General features: G+C 36.0%; 1 protein-coding gene across 1 annotated transcript in view; it reads right to left on the bottom strand.

Moving 5' to 3' along the window:
* The window catches only part of LOC128230255 (uncharacterized), a 36,672-nt gene extending 17,711 nt beyond the window's left edge, over positions 1-18,961 (bottom strand). Inside the window, exons 1-6 of the mRNA XM_052942365.1 lie at positions 18,955-18,961; positions 18,226-18,247; positions 2,226-2,297; positions 1,805-1,935; positions 809-911; positions 170-285 (exon numbers count right to left, since the gene is read on the bottom strand). Coding sequence (XP_052798325.1) covers positions 170-285; positions 809-911; positions 1,805-1,923 — 338 coding nt within the window. The 5' untranslated portion in view covers positions 1,924-1,935; positions 2,226-2,297; positions 18,226-18,247; positions 18,955-18,961. The remainder of the gene's footprint in view (positions 1-169; positions 286-808; positions 912-1,804; positions 1,936-2,225; positions 2,298-18,225; positions 18,248-18,954) is intronic.
* Positions 18,962-19,133: the final 172 nt, after the last annotated feature.

Raw genomic sequence — 19,133 nt, forward strand, 5'->3', positions numbered from 1 at the left:
AATACTGCAGATCACTTGTGTACTTATTAATCTTTCAGTTCGGTAAAGATTTGAAAGTTAAAAATGACGATGTTAACAAGGCTGTTTACTTTAACAAAGCCCTGAACAACTGGCATACTGTTTCACAAATGTACTAGAAAGATGAATTATGAATGAATAAAAAATATACCATAGAACCAGATCGATGAATTCATACAGCTGGATTCTCCCTGGTTCGTCAAAGCTGTCCCGGCTGTGTTTGATCCTGTGCATCAGCTTCAGGGGCGATATCGTTAAGTTGCACATCTACAATATACACAAACCATAATAGTAAATTGCAGAATCTAATAGAAGCCTGAAAAGATTGACAGTTTGGAAATCTTGGGTCGTTTTAATAAAGAATTTTGATAATGTTAAGTATGTCAAAACGTCACAAATGACAATACATTCTTTTTTTCCCCTCAAATTTGTGTTTATTTTTAATACTGGCTATGGTTCAAATCACTCAAATGTGTGGCAAAATAATGAAACTATGATACTAAGATTAGGATAATATTGACAGTATGATAATATAATACTAAAGTGCTTACTGAAACAGTCACCTGACCTTTTTTTAAAACACTACTAAAGCAGCAACATCCTAAAACAGACATTTTGAATAACCTAACAGATATATGTCTACATGTATGTAAAATATAATGATAATCTGTAAAATTATTATCTGTCTAATGAAAGCAAATGATTTTTAGAAAAAAGGGATTTGTTATATATTTTAAAAAAAACAGCAGAACAAGATGAGTTACACTGAAACACATTGCCTGATTCGAACCTTGAGGGCCCTGATGAGTGTGTGTTGGTGTATGACCATGCCCTTCATGTCGCCCGCCTCATAGGTCTGGTAGCCCAGACGCACATTGTACAGCTCCTCATACCTGCAACACACATAATTCTATTTGTTATACCAGTTATCAATATACACGCAATGTATGTGTAAGTCATATTTCCTACACAATGCACTCATGTCAGTCATGTTTCTGACACATTGCCTTGTACTGCATCTTCCGGCTATATGATATACCTAAGGGCCTTGTGTTGGAGGCGAGGGGCTGCCCAGCGTATCACACAGTTATTCCAGCTGGCTGTGTGGAAAGTCAAGGTGTGATGAACATCCGTGTACAACAGCTCCTGGCTTAGTGACTTACCTAAGGGCCTTGTGTTGAAGGACAGTGACAGCCCGGCGTATCATACATGTATTCCAGTCGGCAGTGTGGGAGTTCAAGGTGTGATGAACAACCGTGTACAACAGCTCCTGGCTTAGTGACTTACCTAAGGGCCTTGTGTTGAAGGACAGTGACAGCCCGGCGTATCACACAGGTATTCCAGTCGGCAGTGTGGGAGTTCAAGGTGTGATGAACAACCGTGTACAACAGTTCCTGGCTTAGGGACTTACCTAAGGGCCTTGTGTTGAAGGACAGTGACAGCCCGGCGTATCACACAGGTATTCCAGTCGGCAGTGTGGGAGTTCAGGGTGTGATGAACAACCGTGTACAACAGCTCCTGGCTAAGTGACTTACCTAAGGGCCTTGTGTTGAAGGACAGCTGCTGCCCGGCGTATCACACAGTATGTATTCCAGTTGGCAGTGTGGGAGTTGAGGGTGTGATGAACAAGCTTGTACAACAGCTCATGACTTAGTGACTTACCTAAGGGCCTTGTGTTGGAGGACAGCGGCTGCCCGGCGTATCACACAGGTATTCCAGTCGGCAGTGTGGGAGTTCAGGGTGTGATGAAGGGCCTTGTATATCAGCTCCTGACTAAGTGACTTACCTAAGGGCCTTGTGTTGGAGGACAGCGGCTGCCCGGCGTATCACACATGTATTCCAGTCGGCAGTGTGGGAGTTCAGGGTGTGATGAAGGGCCTTGTATAGCAGTTTGTACTCCAGCATCTTTTGTAGCTCCTACACAAGTAAGAATGTCAGTAACTAGCATCTTATTCCTAAATCTTAATCAAATAAATTCTATAGTGATACATTTTAAATGCTTCTTAAATGCTGGATTATGTATAAATAAAGGTTTACCATTGGAATTTTTTTTTGACTTACCAGTAATTTTCGTAAAATTATTTTTATATAGTAACCATTAACCATTGGTATATAAAAAAATAAAATCAAAACCAATAAATTATTTTTACAAGGTAACCACAGACAGAAGTAATCATTTAAACAACAAAATCATGGACTGACATTACCTGTACAGTAAGGCCATTTTCCTCCACTTGAATCTCATCTGTCACGTTGTCTCTGAACAGGCTGATTGGGAACTGGAAGAAACAGTATAAATACATGTATATATATATATTGTACAATCATGCAAGTAGGTGATTTTCTTAACAATGATATGAAACATAGAAACAAGTACACTGTTAAATGTATGCAAACGACAGTTTTTTCTGCTAATTTCTTTTAGCATGATTGTGACGAAAGCTGATAGCTTATAGAATCCCCCTCAAGTCTGTTTCCTGGATAGAAATCAGTACAGTTTCCCTTCTTCTGAAATTTTTTCCTGGCCTGGATCGCCCAACAACCTCTTGAGTGACAGATATACACCTATACCACTAGACCTGATGGGTGAGAGGTGGACACCTATACCACTAGACCTGTTGGGTGAGAGATGGACACCTATACCACTAGACCTCTTGGATGAGAGATGGACACCTATACCACTAGACCTGTTAGATGAGAGGCGGACACCTATACCACCAGACCTGTTAGATGAGAGGCGGACACCTATACCACTAGACCTGTTGGATGAGAGAGGGACACCTATACCACCAGACCTGTTGGATGAGAGATGGACACCTATACCACTAGACCTGTTAGATGAGAGATGGACACCTATACCACCAGACCTGTTGGATGAGAGATGGACACCTATACCACCAGACCTGTTGGATGAGAGATGGGCACCTATACCAATAGACCTGTTGGATGAGAGATGGACACCTATACCAATAGACCTGTTGGATGAGAGGCGGACACCTATACCACTCGACCTGTTAGATGAGAGATGGATACCTATACCACCAGACCCGTTGGATGATAGGCGGACACCTATACCACTAGACCTGTTGGATGAGAGATGGACACCTATACCACTAGACCTGTTAGATGAGAGGCGGACACCTATACCACCAGACCTGTTGGATGAGAGATGGACACCTATACCACCAGACCTGTTGGATGAGAGATGGACACCTATACCACCAGACCTGTTGGATGAGAGATGGGCACCTATACCAATAGACCTGTTGGATGAGAGATGGACACCTATACCAATAGACCTGTTGGATGAGAGATGGACACCTATACCAATAGACCTGTTGGATGAGAGGCGGACACCTATACCACCAGACCTGTTGGATGAGAGATGGATACCTATACCACCAGACCCGTTGGATGAGAGATGGACACCTATACCACCAGACCTGTTGGATGAGAGATGGGCACCTATACCAATAGACCTGTTAGATGAGAGGCGGACACCTATACCACCAGACCTGTTGGATGAGAGATGGACACCTATACCACCAGACCTGTTGGATGAGAGATGGACACCTATACCACTAGACCTGTTGGATGAGAGATGGACACCTATACCAATAGACCTGTTGGATGAGAGATGGACACCTATACCAATAGACCTGTTAGATGAGAGGCGGACACCTATACCACCAGACCTGTTGGATGAGAGATGGACACCTATACCACTAGACCTGTTGGATGAGAGATGGACACCTATACCACCAGACCTGTTGGATGAGAGATGAACACCTATACCACCAGACCTGTTGGATGAGAGATGGGCACCTATACCAATAGACCTGTTGGATGAGAGATGGACACCTATACCAATAGACCTGTTAGATGAGAGGCGGACACCTATACCACCAGACCTGTTGGATGAGAGATGGACACCTATACCACCAGACCTGTTGGATGAGAGATGGGCACCTATACCAATAGACCTGTTGGATGAGAGATGGGCACCTATACCAATAGACCTGTTGGATGAGAGATGGGCACCTATACCACTAGACCTGTTAGATGAGAGATGGACACCTATACCACTAGACCTGTTAGATGAGAGATGGGCACCTATACCACTAGACCTGTTAGATGAGAGATGGACACCTATACCACTAGACCTGTTAGATGAGAGATGGGCACCTATACCACTAGACCTGTTAGATGAGAGATGGACACCTATACCACTAGACCTGTTGGATGAGAGATGGGCACCTATACCACTAGACCTGTTGGATGAGAGATGGGCACCTATACCACTAGACCTGTTGGATGAGAGATGGGCACCTATACCACTAGACCTGTTGGATGAGAGATGGGCACCTATACCACTAGACCTGTTGGATGAGAGATGGGCACCTATACCACTAGACCTGTTGGATGAGAGATGGGCACCTATACCACTAGACCTGTTGGATGAGAGATGGGCACCTATACCACTAGACCTGTTGGATGAGAGATGGGCACCTATACCACTAGACCTGTTAGATGAGAGATGGACACCTATACCACTAGACCTGTTGGATGAGAGATGGACACCTATACCAATAGACCTGTTGGATGAGAGATGGACACCTATACCAATAGACCTGTTGGATGAGAGATGGACACCTATACCACCAGACCTGTTGGATGAGAGATGGACACCTATACCACCAGACCTGTTGGATGAGAGATGGACACCTATACCACCAGACCTGTTGGATGAGAGATGGACACCTATACCAATAGACCTGTTGGATGAGAGATGGACACCTATACCACTAGACCTGTTAGATGAGAGATGGACACCTATACCACCAGACCTGTTGGATGAGAGATGGGCACCTATACCAATAGACCTGTTGGATGAGAGATGGGCACCTATACCACTAGACCTGTTAGATGAGAGGCGGACACCTATACCACTAGACCTGTTGGATGAGAGGCGGACACCTATACCAATAGACCTGTTGGATGAGAGATGGACACCTATACCACCAGACCTGTTGGATGAGAGATGGGCACCTATACCAATAGACCTGTTGGATGAGAGATGGACACCTATACCAATAGACCTGTTGGATGAGAGGCGGACACCTATACCACTAGACCTGTTGGATGAGAGATGGACACCTATACCACTAGACCTGTTAGATGAGAGGCGGACACCTATACCACCAGACCTGTTGGATGAGAGATGGACACCTATACCAATAGACCTGTTGGATGAGAGGCGGACACCTATACCACCAGACCTGTTGGATGAGAGATGGACACCTATACCAATAGACCTGTTGGATGAGAGGCGGACACCTAAACCACTAGACCTGTTGGATGAGAGGCGGACACCTATACCACCAGACCTGCTGGATGAGAGATGAACACCTATACCAATAGACCTGTTGGATGAGAGATGGACACCTATACCAATAGACCTGTTTGATGAGAGGCGAACACCTAAACCACTAGATCACTCCCATCGAACCCACAACCTTTTGTGCAAGAGATGCACTACCTATACCACTAGTCTACTCTCATCTTGAGCCTAGGCTCAAGTATGTAGCAAAATTTGAAGCAATTAACGGCTGTCATTGAAGAGAAATACTCATTCAAAAACATGAGTTCATCAACTAATTTTGATGAATATGTCACTCTCCTTTAGATTCAATAGACTGCAAAAATAGACATAGACTTTTTGTATATTCATTTAAATGCATTTTTAAAGTCAATTAGATACATAAAGATATGGGCATTACTCTATTCAATGATTAAATACAAAATTCTACAGCTTTTCAGGACATTTCCATTTCAATACAATTTAAAATGTTACAGCATAGAAAATAAACCCCAGTTTTGGTCTTATGTAAATATCTCAAAGACGACATTATAATGAACATTGAATGATTGATTGATTTAAGGATATAAGACTCAAAGTCAGGGGCGAATCCAAGATTTATGTAAGAGCCCGCAACACAAACTATGTTAAAGTATTGCAGCCCATACTTTGGGGTATCCAAGTAAGGGCATGACCCCTCCCCAAGGAAACAATAAAAATTGGCTCTAAACTTGGTGGGGTTGATAAACATCTCCTTCAAACATTTTGGCTACATTTAGTCTGTAACAGTGCATAATGGTCTATACTGTATATTTTGTTTGCCATAGTCACTTTGACAATTTAAGAGGTGTGCACGCCAGGTGAACCACCTCCCCCAGGGATGCACTCTAGGTGAACCCCCTCCCTAACTGTTGCCCGCCAGGTGAACCTCCTCCCCCACAGGTGTACACCAGTGAACCCCCTCCCCCACGGGTTTACCCAAAGGAACCCCCTCTCCCTGGGTTTACACCAATTAACCCCCTCCCCCACGGGTGCACACAAGGTGAACTCCCTCCCCCACGGGTTTACACCAGTGAACCCCCTACCCCACCGGTGCATGCCAGGTGAACCCCCTTCCCCACTGGTGCACACCAGGTCAACCCCTCCCCCACGGGTGCACACCAGGTGTACCCCCTTCCCCACCCCCTGGATCCACTTGTGATATTTAAGTACACATGAGATGTAACAGGCATTGTCAGGAGTGAGCAGAAAGCAAAACCCAATCCGATTATAATTAACAAATCTTAAGCAAATAAACTAAAGACATAACAATCTTGAGAATGATTAATGTGACAGAATACACTTCAGAATTGCTAGGAGCAAAATTCAAACTACTCTTTTATTATCTGTATCCAAAACCAGAACTCGTAAATTAAAAATGCAAATACCTTAACTTAACTATCTGAAAGAATTAAAGTTATCCTAACAAAAATAGCATTTATCATAATTTTAAATAAATTTGTATGAAGTTAAATTACATGTATAATGATGGCTAATACAAGGAGTTCTTCTATAATGTTAACAATATACAATTTTCAATTGTTTCCTCTGAGGTATAGTTTTCAAGCTGATGCTTCTGTATGCTATTATTTGACTGCACATCAATAAATATTAGTAAAAACTCTTGTATCTCTCTTCTGACGAAAATGACCCTTACAGCTGCACTTTTACAGATTGAACAGAAAATCTGATTGCAGGTGTTTATATTTATGATCAAAAACATCGTTTTATGCATTTTTCTTAAAGCGTTAGTAATGCTTTCAGCCATAAATATTTAATTTGGGTATGTATATATGAAAAACTGCGGTCTGATCTTTTGTCAGCAGTCTTATATCACTGGTTTTCAGATATTAATGCAAAAATTGGCTCATTCTAAGACAAAAACAAAAAAGTTGTCAAAATGGTAAATCTGTGAGAATGCAGCTTTAAATTCATTCAATTAAGTCATTATTCAGTTTTAATTAATGTGCAACATTCAGTAGTTTGCAGTACCAAGCTAATGCAGTTTTGATAGTAAAGAAAAAAAACAATGTTTAACCATTATTTGATCACAATTTTTTTTTCAGCAATATACATTACTCATCATATACATGTTTGTTCATTTGATGAAAGCTTTGATATATCTAAACAAAATTGATGAGATATTGATAGCCTCGCCAAACACTGAGCTTCTTTTAAACTTTACCAAGGACTTTCAAGACATTAATGCATTAATTTAAGGTATCTGATACATAATTACCGTACATGTCCTATTAAACATGCAGGGTTTCCTTTTGAGAAACCTGCACACTAAAAAATAACCATTTTTCCCCATTCAGCATTTTTTTTAAATCCGCTAAGTGTGAGTCAAAACATAAAATAACAATCAATATCCACTGCATAGTAGTGCTAAAAAATCAATAAAATGGTCCACTGAACACATAACTTTAATAATTTTATATATTAATACAAAACTTTCGGCAATTTCAACTCCCCTGTCAATATGTACAATTGGGTATGTTTTTTTCCGTATTTGCATGATGTCAGCATGTGCTCTAAAATGGGGGCCATAGGAATGCTTTTCATCAGAATAAATTGCATTTTCTGGAGTTAAGGGTTACAGTTATCATTGTTATTAATGTCACAGAATCGGAAAATAAGACCCCCAAAAAGACCCCCGGCTTGTGTATAAAGGCATGCATGTCAATTGCTTTGCCTCAGACAAAATTGGTGTTCGTCCTAGCGAAACAGCTTCTTACGTCTGTAAGAGGACACTTTTGAAGAAAAACTTGTACTGTATCTATTGCAAACACTGCAGCTAGGGTTATGGTTATATGCACTGCACTTCTCCTCTATAAGATGTATCTGTACATGAAGTCAATACCTTCAAGACATTTGAAGTTATGCTCGCGACAAGATTCCCCAGATGCGCAAGCACACCCACATTCACATGCATACACACAAACACAAGCGCCTACCATTATTATATCCTCTCTGCCTTTTAATGGGGGATAAAATAAAGCAAGTATACAAACTCAGAAACTGTAATAACTTTATGTATAATGTACCTTTTGTCATTTAGGCCTCAAAAATACTAAAAATACAAACATTTAGTTCGGGTTACCTGACCCTACCTTTGGTATAGGCACCAACCCTCCTGTTTTTATAATCAGTTGTATAAATAGGCACCAACCCTCCTGTTTTTATAATCAGTTGTATAAATAGGCACCAACCCTACTGTTTTTATAATCAGTTGTATAAATAGGCACCAACCCTCCTGTTTTTATAATCAGTTGTATAAATAGGCACCAACCCTCCTGTTTTTATAATCAGTTGTATAAATAGGCACCAACCCTCCTGTTTTTATAATCAGTTGTATAAATAGGCACCAACCCTCCTGTTTTTATAATCAGTTGTATAAATAGGCACCAACCCTCCTGTTTTTATAATCAGTTGTATAAATAGGCACCAACCCTACTGTTTTTATAATCAGTTGTATAAATAGGCACCAACCCTACTGTTTTTATAATCAGTTGTATAAATAGGCACCAACCCTCCTGTTTTTATAATCAGTTGTATAAATAGGCACCAACCCTCCTGTTTTTATAATCAGTTGTATAAATAGGCACCAACCCTCCTGTTTTTATAATCAGTTGTATAAATAGGCACCAACCCTCCTGTTTTTATAATCAGTTGTATAAATAGGCACCAACCCTACTGTTTTTATAATCAGTTGTATAAATAGGCACCAACCCTACTGTTTTTATAATCAGTTGTATAAATAGGCACCAACCCTACTGTTTTTATAATCAGTTGTATAAATAGGCACCAACCCTACTGTTTTTATAATCAGTTGTATAAATAGGCACCAACCCTACTGTTTTTATAATCAGTTGTATAAATAGGCACCAACCCTACTGTTTTTATAATCAGTTGTATAAATAGGCACCAACCCTACTGTTTTTATAATCAGTTGTATAAATAGGCACCAACCCTACTGTTTTTATAATCAGTTGTATAAATAGGCACCAACCCTACTGTTTTTATAATCAGTTGTATAAATAGGCACCAACCCTACTGTTTTTATAATCAGTTGTATAAATAGGCACCAACCCTACTGTTTTTATAATCAGTTGTATAAAATAAACCCTAAAATAGACATCTAAATAGACCTTACCTACCATACCTGTTTTCGAAATGGATGTAACCCTAACCAAATGAAATTTGGCCTTATTTATTGAGACCCTTACCACTGATACCAAAGTTATAAGGGCTCATCAGATATCAGAATTTAACAATTCTGCTAATGAAGCTATTGGAGAACTTGAAAATGTGTGGGTTGGATCCCTTAAAACTTGTTTATTATAAATTTATGATATTCACATAAGTTTGCACAGCAATTTTCTTTTATTGATGTTGTAAAACTTGATCAATCTTGAACAGACAGTTATAACACAATCAGTCTTCCTTTGTATTTTTTATGGAAAAAAATACTCAAGAGAAAACAAACTTTACAGAAAAAATAAAAAAGAACACGTTTTCAAACACATTAAATCTTTTCTTAGCCATAGCTGCAAGAAAGCACAATCTATTGGATCATCTTGATATTTAATGGAGAAAGCAGAGTCATGCCTTATCAGACATCTTGTAAAATGAGGCAATGTTTGCATATAAGGCCACCCAAAAAGGGCTCTATGTTGATTGATTAATTAAAAAAACTCCAAATTATCCATTATGGTGAAATGATAAAATGACTTGACTCAGTCGAGGAAAGTAGTGTCTATTGCATGAACTTTCTTGCTAGAAAGACATACAAATGTATTTAGTGTTTCTGGTAATGCCTACACCAATGGACTTGCACAACTGGTTTACATTTAATCATTTCGAAGAGCTTGAGAAGAGCTCTGACAATCAAAAATCTAATAAAGAGATTGCAACCTTCAAATTTCCATTTAGTAACAGAAATAACCCTAATGGAAACAACCACCAAATTTCCATTTAGTAATGGAAACAACTGCCAAATTTCCATTTAATAATGGAAACAACTGCCAAATTTCCATTTAGTAACAGAAACAATCGCCAATTTTCATTAAGAAATCAAAACAACCGCCAAATTTCCATTTAGTAATAGAAATAACCGCCAAATTTCCATTTTGTAACAGAAACAACCGCCAAATTTCCAATAGTAATGGAAACAACCACCAAATTTCCAATAGTAATGGAAACAACCGCCAAATTTCCATAAGTAATGGAAACAACCGCCAAATTTCCATTAAGTAATGGAAACCACTGCCAAATTTCCATTTAGTAACAGAAACAGCTGCTAAATTTCCATTAGTAATGGAAACAACCGCCAAATTTCAATTTAGTAACAGAAACAACCACCAAATTTCCATTAGAAACAGAAACAACCACCAAATGTCCATTTGGTAACAGAAACAACCACCAAATTTCCATTAGTAATGGAAACAACCACCAAATATCCATTTAGGAACAGAAACAACCACCAAATTTCCATTAGTAATGGAAACAACCGCCAAATTTCCATTAATAATGGAAAAAACTGCCAAATTTCCATTAGTAATGGAAACAACTGCCAAATTTCCACTTAGAAATGGAAACAAATGCCAAATTTCCATTTAGTAACAGAAACAACCACCAAATTTCCATTAGAAACAGAAACAACCACCAAATGTCCATTAAGTAACAGAAACAACCACCAAATTTCCATAAGTAATGGAAACAACCACCAAATATCCATTTAGTAACAGAAACAACCACCAAATTTCCATTAGTAATGGAAACAACTGCCAAATTTCCATTAATAATGGAAAAAACTGCCAAATTTCCATAAGTAATGGAAACAACTGCCAAATTTCCACTTAGAAATGGAAACAAATGCCAAATTTCCATTAAGTAACAAAAACAACTGCCAAATTTCCTCTTAGTAACGAAAACAACTGCCAAATTTCCACTTACTAACGAAAACAAACGCCAAATTTCCATTTAGTAACAGAAATAACTGCCAAATTTCCATTTAGTAGCAAAAACAACTGCCATATTTCCATTTAGTTATGGAAACAAATGCAAATTTCTTTTTAGTAACAGAAACAACCACCAAATTTCCATTTAATAAGGAAAACAAACGCCAAATTTCCATCTAGTCATTTATTGGTTTTATTAAGTAAGTAATTAAGAAGCTCATGCATGCATATTCATTTCGAGCTCAACACAAAGAAAGTTAACATTTATTTTTCTTCTTTTAATCAATTGAGTCAGCCCCGGGCTGAGGCCAGCCTACGGATTTAACTGCTTAGAAGCCCTAAAAGGAAAATTTACTATAACATGGCCTTATCATAAGGTTTTTACTGTAAAATCCCATTAGCGCTTGTTGTCTAAGAAACTACAAGACAATTTTATTTTATTTTCCTACCTGGTAGGTAGGTTTTCAAATTTGAGCCCGACGCTAAACATGGAATCAATTTGGGAAGGCCTAATAAGCCAAACCCGGTCCAGAAACTTTGTTAACTCTTGAGTTAAGGGTTTCTCTTCAAGAGAACAAAAATCAGCTATTCAAATATCATTAAAGATTTATTGAACAATTTCTAATCAGCTAAAGCATACAGATTGATATATTTTTCAATCAATTTAATGCTCCTTGAATTAAATGCTTACAACATAAGGCCTAACTTGACCAATTCAGAAAGATTTCCAGCTGTAGGAATTAAGTGTGAACAGCCACGGAAAGTAACGAAATGCAAGGAAATGTCACAAATGCTGGGAAATTTCACCAAAAGTGAGCATATATTCAAGAATACACTTTTCATGACCATTTCCATTTATTTTGAATAAATGCCAAAATATACATTTATTGTGCCTCAATATGCAATTTCAAGTCATTGTTAAATGGAAGGACGGCTGTTTGTGACATTTCATGGCTCTTTGTACTTTTTTTCAAAGTTTTTTTTCACTTGAGGCATCAGGATTTCATGCATTTATTAATTTGCAATAGGTCAGATTTACAATGACGAAAAATAGCAAAATATGTTATAAATTCCATGCACAATACAAGAAGCAAAAAAACAGCTAGGGTTTAAGTAAAAGAGTTACGGAAGGGTGCTGCACCCTGTCCCTTTTTAATAGCACCCTTCTGCCCTCATGGAGACCAGCATGGGCCCTTTTCTGCCTTCATAGAATTAAATGCTTAAGGCTGTCCACTATTACTTTTGTTTTGATTAAACATATAATCAGATTATAAACATATTAAACAAACTTTACATATTTGGCTATTGAAACCATATATATATTACTTCATTTAAACACAATTGCTAACATCTTCCCCCTTGGCACCCTGTCCCTCTTCTGAAGCACCCTGCCCTTTTTAAAACATTGCTAAAACCCTATTAACACTAACAGCATGATATAAGAACACATTTGGAAAAAAAGTATTTTAATAAGAATAAACAGCAAATTATTTTCCAAAATGCACATATGCTTCAGTCTGAGGTCTCCCGTTATATTTTCATTAAATTTAAGGCGATTAAAAGGCATTCAAGATAAGATTTATTTCATCTTTAGGCAGATTAAAATTTCAATCCACTAATCAGTAAATAAATATGCTAAATCCCTGGGATACATATGCTGATGGGACCATTAATGAAATTCGATTTAACATAGAAAATGAAAGTGGCCCATTATGGCTGGATTGTACATCTTAAAGGCATGCCTGTTTGCCTGACAACATTTGATGTTAAAGCAAAAGTTTCATTACAAATCTTGTACATATCATATAGATGGGAAAACCTACATACAAATGTTAACTAAAAAACAACAACAACAGTATATTTATATTGTTCATTTAATACACTCATTGTTTAACATTATGTCAACATTTGGCCAATTATTCAGAACTGTGTTAAAGTTAACAAAGTTGTTAACGTCATCACTGTTAACCTTTGAAAATGAAATATTTTTTATGTGCTGGAAAATTTAAAAACAAAATAGCGCAGTTGAGACAGTTGTCTAAAAAAAGTACTGCAGATCACACTAGAAACTTGAAATCGCTATGAAACTTCCGAAGAAGTAAAGATTTGAGCGTAAACTTGAACATTGTTAACTTTAACAAACTTCTGTTAATTCTGAGTGCAATGATATTAAATTGTGTATGAGATAAAATTATATTTGCATGAAGTAAAAACAATAGTGATGCAGAGTGAACGCAAAACCTCCTCTGTTCTTGTTTATTTAAGTTGAAAAAGGGACATAACTCAACAATTATTAGAGCCAGAGTTATTTGTCTTGCTACACATAAGTGTATTGTCCCTTGCAACATGTGTACCAAGTTTCATTCCAATACCTCGATCAGTTTTTGAAAAAAATAAAATAAAACAGCATCAAGAAATGACAATAGTTATTGTTCATGTTGCAAAGGTCAGTGTTAAACAGGCTAACCACCGTACAGAAATTAAGTCAAATTCAAAGAAAATCATTCTAAATCCTAAACTAATATTTTAATAGCTGAAAGTCATATACGTATTAAAACCTATCAGGGTAATTCCCTTAACCGTGCTTAACCTGTCTTTAAGGGCACTGAAAGTTTAAGAAAGGCTTAACAAAAACAATTACATTTAAAAAGAAAACACAAATGACATTATGACACATGTGCTTAATAAGAGAATTGGCCCAAATAAAACCTGCTTACATCATAATGACCACTTAAAATTAAAAAGTAGGAGATATGGGTTCAATTCATATGTCCAGGGCTTCTGAAAACCAACAATTGGCTTGTCTAGACTGAATTTGATCATGCTGATCTGACTTCAGTATTGCGAATGGCTTTGATTTGTTTTACTTTTTTTATAATTTCAGTCTAAAAATGAAAAATTTTAGTACACAAACATTGTTTGTCATTTACACATCCCGAATAGACAGGGGGCATCCTTAAGGGTGATAACAATGATATGATATCACAAACAAGTTTCCACTATGAAAAATTAAGAACAGAACTATAACAAAGACAGTGTTTTCACAAAAGTCTATATAACTCAAGATGCTTCAGAGCAATGCTGTATATGCACCTATTTACTGACCAATGAGAATTGAGTGTTTTTATTCAAAGTTTTCCTCTGTTCTTTTTTCATAGAATACTAGGTGGCTGACTATATTTTGTAGAACAAATTGACTGACAAAGTCTTGATTTCATGAACCTTTAGAAAACATAATTGACAAGAGATTGAAGGTTTGATAAAAATGGAAGGAACAACAAAATGTCCCTTGTGACTCGTCATCTTGATCTTTCCCGACTGCGCTATTTATAATTACATATGCTGCTATTGACAAGTTCGCTTTAATGTCTTTCTGCCATCATTAGCCTAAAAGCGGAATGTGACACATAAATTTGAATAATTTCACATACTTTCGGCTTAATTAATTTTCATTAGAACATTAAAATTAAAAATATACACTATTATGTACAACTTTGTCTTCATCTTTATTTAATTATTACAATTTTTCAAAATTCATTTTAACATTTTCTCTGGAGGACACATATTACACCGATTAGTGAGCTAGGACACTCATTTTCAACTGTACATAAAATTAAAACACAATGAAATACAGATATCCAATTTCGCTTTTCAACAATCACGATTCATGTGTCAAATCAATTTACAAATCAATGTCGATAATAACAATAATGTGTGCTGATTAAGCTAATATTTGGTGACCAGTGAGAAAGTAGATCTTTAACTACCTTTTCCCCCAATAGAAATTATTTCATAAAGTAAAAGCAACCTGAGTACTATTGTTTGTCTAAATTTTAATAAACAAAATGATTTCTAACCAAGGCCAAAAAAAAATGGTTTGGTTAGGGTTACATCCTTTTCAAAAACAGGTAGGGTAGGTAGGCTTTTTATCTTTTTTTTTTTTTTTTTTTATTAAGCTTATTGTAAGAATGCAATTGTCATCATTGGATAATTGTGTTAAAGTAATCATCTGTATAAGGCTTTAAAGGTTTTAAACTACATATTAAAACACACACTAAAAAAATAAAAAAGTAAATATATATATATATATACCAGACCCTATCTAAGTAAATGAAGTAACATAAGGTTACATAAGTGCCCACCCTACCGTTTTTATAGTCAGTTGGCAAAAAAATGATTGATTTATTTTTCATTTTTTTACCAACTGACTATAAAAACAGTAGGGTGGGGACCTAGGGTCGGGTAAAGAGGCCTAAGGCAAAGATGGGATAATTTGAGGTTACACACACATTTTGTTCTCAAAAATCCAAGGAGCCATTCCTTACCTAGGAGAAGTTTGTAATTATGTAGTATTACTGAAATACTGAAAATCTCTCCTAGTTTCGCAATCACTCATAGACTACTTGTCGGAATGGCTCCCAGATAAGGAGTCAAAGTCCTTATAACCCCCACCCCCTTCTATTCTAAATAATGTTGATGGTAATTATCAGTATTCTGTAACTTACTATAGAGAATAAATTGTTTGTTTTGGGGTAAGATCGCAATATATTACGCCAGGTGAGCACTCGAAGCTATTTTTGAAGAGTGGTAGATTTACTTCTGATGTTCAAGAGGTGATTTATTGCCATCTTGCAGTAGCACAACAATAACATACATAAAAAGGATACAACTATTATTACATTTTACTCGTAATTGTAGAATGTTAGAAATGTGGATCAAAGTGTATGCAAACAGTGTGCATTTCAGAAATGACGTCATTTAAAACCGTGTCCCAGCCCTGTGCCCGCTCTCATTTGATTTTGAAGTTATAACGACTTAAAATTAAAAATTTCAAAACAGTGAAAAATATAAAATTGATATTCTCACTGTTTGAAATAGTAATATATCAAGTGATATTTCACTTATAAATCTCTATAAATCACAGAAAAGCATATTATAATAAAAACACTATCTACTCTTTTGGCTATTATACAATTTTGTGATGTTAAGCCATTTACGTCACATAGCAATATGTATTTAATGAAAACTAACAATTTCTTGAGACTCAAGAAGTGAATCTTTTAATCTGATAGTTTGAAAAACAAAACTATACAAAAGCTTTTATAAATGCAAACTAGGTACTCATCTTTGTACAAAGTGATGAAAACAAGATAAAGATCTGGTTTCTCTATATGAACATTGGAATTAAAATGGGCTATGTATCCATGATGAAAAATGAACATGTATTTCATGCAATGATTAAACATAGGTGGCAGAATCAGTCAGAAATGGTGAACAGATTTGTTTTTTATAATAGACAAAATTATACGTAATATTTTTTTTTATAAAAATGAGATAAAAAGAAAACGTTATATTTTCAAACATTGTTCTCGCAAAAGTGTTTGTGCATCTTACTTTTTCAAAGCTGCATGTTTGTGCTCATTTATTTTGTTTAGTTATCTTGGGATATGATTGATCAGGCAGCTAATGGGCTCAAACCATTTTGGCAATGGGTTTTGGGGCCCTTTTACCACAGAAGCAAAACTGGCTTTTTACTTCAGTTTGCTTCAAATTTGAAGTCAGGATAGCCCTCAAAAGTCAATACTAATTACAAATAAAAGAACAACAAGAAGCAACCAGTTAACTTTTTTAATCAGTTAAAAAAAAAGTGTTGTTTTTTGTTTGTTTGTTTTTTTGGTCCCTGGAGCCATTACATCAGTGGATATCTGCAAATCTGCTGACAAATCACATCACTATGAACTTGAAATCTTCAGCTCTTATTTGGCAAGGGGTAAAAACAGTCTTATTAATAATCCCATCATTAATTTTTATCGGTAAAGCATTTTTTATGCGTGTGTGGTCTTCTTGTATATGCGCATGCATTGTTTGTACGTTTTTTGTCAATTGGGCCCATATCTTGTGCATCTAAACAGGTTTTGTTTTTGAATTTTTGACAACTGGTTTTGTCACTGTAATTTCATTGTCTGATTACCGTAGATAACTTATATAATATATAATTATATCCCCAAAAAGATTCGCCTACTCCGACAGACACTGCCACCTATGCCTTCAGATCGAACATTGGGTTTTGTTGAGCTATAATATTGAGATGTTGATTAAAAAGAAAACACAATGCAGTATACAGATATCTCAATCTAATACATATTATCTAAGGCTTATTGAAGCAGTTGAAAAGGGAAAAAAACATCGGTACACTTTAAAAATTTCTTTAATGTGCTAAAACTGTATTCAGGCGAACAGAAACATTTTATTCCACAATACAATTCCAATACAATCGATCTAAGTGAAATGATGGCTCTGTTGTACAAAAAGCAATTGAATTCATTTTCTTGGGTACCAACTCAATAATTCCATTCATTTTGTTAATTTAAACACACAAGGAAATCAAAAAGTCAACACTCGAACAAAGACCATCAATTTCACATGTAAAGGCAATATTAATTTATAGTTCTCTCATTGACTTTGCATATTTACTTTTGTTGACAAATGTTGACTGTATCAATTTTAGAATTTAGCCCAGTTCAAAGTGCCAAAATTTCAATCAATCTCTTACTCAAATATTTCTATTTCTTATTTGTTTAAGCGCTGATTGTATGAAAACAAAAATTAAGCTCAAGCTTTGCCTAAGAATTAGGTGAAAAATATAAGATTTATTTCAAGATTAAAGACTAAAAAAAAAAAAAATATTACCGGTATATTTGAAAACAAAATGTTTTGCTTAAAATTCAGAGTCATCAATTTTAAATGCAACCATGAACTATCAATAAATAAAATCTTAAAATATGTTAAAACAGTATGTAAGACAGGCAAAAAATTTGAGTATGATTTAGCAAAAAGAAAACTTACCCCAAGGGTTCTCGCTAAGCAACTGAAATACAACATAAAAGAATTTAAGGCGAACATTCTTAATTAATGAAGAGATATCTTGGCATTTAACAATGTTGTGTTTGAGATGAAAAATTAAATATAAATCAGAACAAGGAAGACTATAGATTTATTACATCGCATTTAAGTAAGATATAATAGGGAATAGTAAAGTAAAGATATTTATGCATTTAACAATGTTATAATTTTAATGGATAATTAAGTATAAATCAGAACAAGGAAGACTATAGATTTATTACATCGCATTTAAGTAAGATATAATAGGGAATAGTAAAGTAAAGATATTTATGCATTTAACAATGTTATAATTTTAATGGATAATTAAGTATAAATTAGAACAATGAAGACTATAGTTTTATTACATCATATTTAAGTAAGATATAATAGAATATAGAAATGTGAATGGTTGTCCAGTTAAAGCACTCTTTTCTCACAAAGGCATCCCTGGTTTGATTCCCGGCCTGGGCGCATGAGTCTGATTGGTAGTCAACAAGCTGGACAAGTGGGTACCCGGGTTCCCCACCCACCCCACACACAACACAAAACCACACTTTCACAGCATAATATCATGCTAATGAGAGTGATTAATATAATGTTGAAATGACTTGTTTCTCAATCATTATAAAATAAATAACTTTAAACAAAAACCAAATGTAAATCTGAACCAAGAATTTTATAAAATTTAAGTACCTTCCCAAATTTTATTCATTCCAACTGAAAAATCCACAAAATTATGGATATTTCAAGTAAAACATACCACTGTGAAATAAAATCCAAACTCAAAAAACATTATACATTATTGAATTACTTACCCTAGCTCATCCCAACTGAAAAATCCACGAAATCGTGGATATTTTAAGTGAAACATA

Source organism: Mya arenaria, chromosome 4 (assembly GCF_026914265.1).
Source record: "Mya arenaria isolate MELC-2E11 chromosome 4, ASM2691426v1".
NCBI lineage: Eukaryota > Metazoa > Mollusca > Bivalvia > Myida > Myidae > Mya > Mya arenaria.